The 4237-nt window shown below is 47.6% G+C and overlaps 1 protein-coding gene across 1 annotated transcript in view; it reads left to right on the top strand.

Moving 5' to 3' along the window:
- Positions 1–13: 13 nt before the first annotated feature.
- The window catches only part of ESR1 (estrogen receptor 1), a 360546-nt gene continuing 356322 nt past the window's right edge, over positions 14–4237 (top strand). Inside the window, exon 1 of the mRNA XM_004702110.2 lies at positions 14–186. Within this exon, the coding sequence (XP_004702167.2) occupies positions 14–186 (173 nt within the window). The remainder of the gene's footprint in view (positions 187–4237) is intronic.

Here is a 4237-nt window from a genome sequence, read left to right as displayed (position 1 = left end):
CGGCGCCAGCGCCATGGGGGGCTTCGCGCCGCTGGCCAGCGTGTCTCCCAGCCAGCTCCTGCTGCTGCACCAGCCGCAGCAGCTCTCGCCCTTCCTGCACCCGCACGGCCAGCAGGTGCCTTACTACCTGGAGAACGAGCAGAGCGGCTACGGGGTGCACGAGCCCGGCCCGTCCGCTTACTACAGGTACCGGCCGTCGGGGGCCCGGGGGCGTGCGCGGGGGTGGTGGCGGTGCACTGGGGGCGCCGCGTGGATGGCTCCGCTTTCCCAAACCGAACTGCTTGTCCACCCGCTGCGCGCCGCGTGCGAGCCTCCTCGCCAAAGCAGAAACAGCGGCAAAGTGGACAAAGCGGCGGCGATTGCTGTCCGTGCGTGTGGGGGGCGGGGGTGGTGGCGAGGAGGGACAGCCCCAGACCAGCGCAGTCAGGAGCTGTGAGCCCCCTCTTCGTCCTTCCGGACTGGAGACGTTTGGGCTTAGAGGGAACCGGGAGAGTTTTTCCGGTCGCTAGTATTATTTTAGCGTGTTCTTTGCCATTTCGGAGCTGGGCGCGCTCAGTGATGATAAGGATTAGGAAGAGCGATTGCTTTTCCCCAAGAGTTCTGCTCCCTGCCTCGGGGCTGCAGGGCACTGGGAGCGAAGCCTCGCGCAACCCGGAGGGCCCAGGAGCGTTGAGCAAACGCCAGCAAGTTTCTGATTTCTGAGTTATTGCTGGCATGTGACCTCCGACAGCCCCGGGTTTATAGGTGTCCTATGAGTTTCAACCCTGCCACATCGAAGCACGAGTGGTTTGAAATGAACTCTGCCAGCGCCAGCGTGGCACACGGGGTCATCTCCCGTCTGGGGCTGCACCTTCCGAAGGTCACTTAAGGCAGCCCAGGAGAGCCCAGGACACATCCGTGGGCAATCCATTGTGTTCTCATTTGAAAAATCAAAACAAAGCAAAACAAATATAGCATGGGCCTTCTTCTTTCCCTTCCATGCCACTTGTCCCTTGACAGTTTCCCCTTCTCTCATGGCTGGGCCTGCGCGGGACAGGGACACCGTGCAGTGGGTTTGAGGGATCAGAGGCCCTCAAGTGGCTGGTACTGGGCTCTGGGTGCTTTGCGCCTGTCGCTGTGCGCTGGTGTCCAGCCTCGCCCAGCTATTCTGCACTGCAAGCCACGGAGCCTTTTCTGCCTGGTGTTTTATTCCTGGAGAGGTTTCGCTAGCTGACGAGACAGGACTAAGGTGCCAGGGCACCTCCCTCCCTCCCCAGTACCCAAGAGTGAACTCCTAGGCCCCCTCCAAAGGGCTTCTTCCATGTCCCATCGTGAAGCTGGTCCAACCTTATGGGTTATTTAAGTCAACCAACAAAAGCTTTTAAAAGTCCGCTTATTTCAAATGAATTTCACATGATTCATTTAGGATTCACCTGGAAAGAAAAAAAAAAAGATATCTTCTGCCCATCCCCCCTGCCTTATTCTTTCCTTTAAACATGGGAGAACAAAACCTCGCCATTAAAACTAGTTCACAGAGTGTTTTAAACTCCTGGATGCGAAGGGAGGCACCAGTGGTACCATGTGCTTTCCATCACCTTCTGGGGGATGCCCGAAACTATTTTCTTTTCCACTTAATTTTCAGTTCTTTTATTGCAAATTAATGGCACTGAATTTCAATGGGCACTAATGAGGCTGCTCCTTGGTGGATTATTTACGGCCTCGCTAATAATTGCAAAGTGAGCCCGGTCAACTAAGAAGGGGACCGTATTTTATTCAAACTTGCCCATCATCCCAGTGGCAGATAATAGCCCCGTAATATGACCCATCTGAAACTTTCTGCATTAAATGGTTTTCAGACACTTTGAGAATCCTTATACAAAATGACCAGGAGCCTGAAGGAAAGTTTTAAAAAGACCATACTGGTTGCATGATTGTGTTTGGAACGTGAGTCTTTGAATGGGTTCTCCTTTCCGGCTTATCTTCCATCACTTCCTTCCTCTTGGATTTGAATTCTTTGCTTTGAATCTCTTATTACCCAGAGCAGTAGTGTCTGTTCCTGTGTTTATTTCCACATAGATAGATGGTTTCAAATGCTTTCTTCTCCTGCTTGCTGATGCCTGGTTAAGAAGTAGAGAACTGAGCAGACTCTTAGGAACCTTTCATTTTCCTTAGTAGTTTCCCAAAGTTTAGGGGGATGAAAAGCAATCATTTTCAAACTGCCTTTTACAAATATATATATATATATTTATTAAATATATTAAGGGAATGAAATAGAAAGGCATATCCTGGAAAACAACAGAGAAGGTATGCTCTTTAGTCAGGGTAAATTTTGGCTCATGAAAATTTCTTTGAATGATCATGTCTTCTGGTGGGTTTTGATGTAAATCAAAATTTGTACTGTGGGTGGGTGTCAACGAAGGTTGAATTTGACCAGCCTAATACGTTGATTGGAAAATGACTCATTCAGACAAGTGTCTGGATATTTTTGTGTGCTTTCTTTATGTAAACCTACAGCTGTTATATGATCGCCTTTAATTCAAACCCCACCCCACCCCCAAGTAAATTAGACTGGCGTTTTCAGGTTAGTTAGATGCTGGTTTACTCCTTCTGATTCATAACGTTTCCACTTATCAAATGGAGTTATAGTGCGGCTCCTTCGCTTGAATGTATCACAGGAATAGTCGGAGAATTGATTTGAAATTCACCTCCCTGGGCCCCTAAGTTTATTTTCTTCTTCGGCCTATGCAGTCCTGTCTGTGTCAGAAGAAATACAGTGAAAGTACAGTAGCCGTGCAGGAGATAAAGCTTCTCTGCACTTGTAACAAAGCGAACAAGCGTGTAACCGGTCCCAGCACACTGTTCTTAAGGGAGTCATTCTCTTCTTCTGAAGCAGTGGCTTTGCATATTGGTCTTTCTTAAAAATATATCCATGAGCGATCTAAGGTGAAGGTGACTGGGGGTCATCTTGAATTTTTTTCCAGAGCTTAGACCACTTAGGGATCTTGAATACAATGAAAGTGAGGTATTTAATGCTACGTGACTATTATTTTTATTATTTTTAGTCCGTGTTCTTAAGGACTAAAGCATTTCCCACTTCTTAAAAATTCTGACATACAAAAAACCTTTTACGGAAGATCCGAGGCGCCGGGAGTGTGCACGCTATTTTGAATGGCTGCTTTGCCCATTTGAGGACACTTAAAACTATTTCTCAACTTTGCGTAGAGGCAGCTCTCCAGCAGAGATGTGTGGGGCCCATTTTCAGGTGCCCCATACTTCTTTCTTTAGGTGATACGTATTTTCCTCTCTTTCCATGTTTGCTTCTTTTCTTCATTTCTATTATAAGGAACCTCCCACACTCTCTGGTCCTCGACAAAGGTCTAAGGCGTGAAGCCCATCATTCCTGGAGATGAAGTCATGTTTCAGGACAAAACGGAATGACAGCCTTGTCCCCCATTTCATTTTCACCCTCCTCCTTTCGTCCCTCTTTGGTGAGAAGATTCTGAGGACCAGTCGCAGCTGGAATCTCCCTGACCCTCAGTTAATTTCCGTCCTGGGCTGTAGTTGATTTCCCTTTACCTCGCTGAGCATACAAGGGGGTTTCAAAGAGTTGGTGGGAAAAATCCCATCATCTTTTAATTTCATTTTCCATGAACTTTTTAAAGCCTCCAACATGAGTAAATTGAGGGGGGCAGGATTTTGGTGTCTTAATTGTCTTAAGGACATACAAGAGCGGGGGGCGGGGGTGGGGGGTGGAGGAGGAAAACTCTCAGGATAAAACACAAACCACAGAGGATGTAAAACTTTCCACGAACAAGGAAACATTCATAATTTGGTTAAGTAAGGTGAGAGGGTAGGTGAAAATGGTGCATGAGCTACACAAACGTTCACTATTCTGTCAGACACATAGTTTCCCCCGAGGGTTTGTGGAAGCTGAAAAGCAGCGGGGACAGATCAGATTGGAGAGGTTAAGAGTGTCACAAGAAAGACACTCGGAAGGATGGGAACAAGACTTGCTTATTTAAATTTTTTCCTGTGGAAATCAAACTTCAGTAAAATTATCACAATCTGCACCGTTGTCAGCAGTCTGGGTCATTATGAAGAATATCTCTCTTTTTAGGTTAATTTTAAAACCCAGTGTCTAAACCCTGGTTATGGGAAGATGATTTTACATCAAGAAATCTGTGAATTTGGACTATATGTTCCCTCGCCTCCCCCCCCCCCACAGACACCGTGCAGTGGGTTTGAGGGATCAGAGGCC

Source organism: Echinops telfairi, unplaced genomic scaffold, assembly GCF_000313985.2.
Source record: "Echinops telfairi isolate 266 unplaced genomic scaffold, ASM31398v2 ScPeMD7_3533;HRSCAF=4204_0, whole genome shotgun sequence".
In the NCBI taxonomy this organism is placed as follows: domain Eukaryota; kingdom Metazoa; phylum Chordata; class Mammalia; order Afrosoricida; family Tenrecidae; genus Echinops; species Echinops telfairi.
This window is presented reverse-complemented; position numbering and strand designations above follow the sequence as displayed.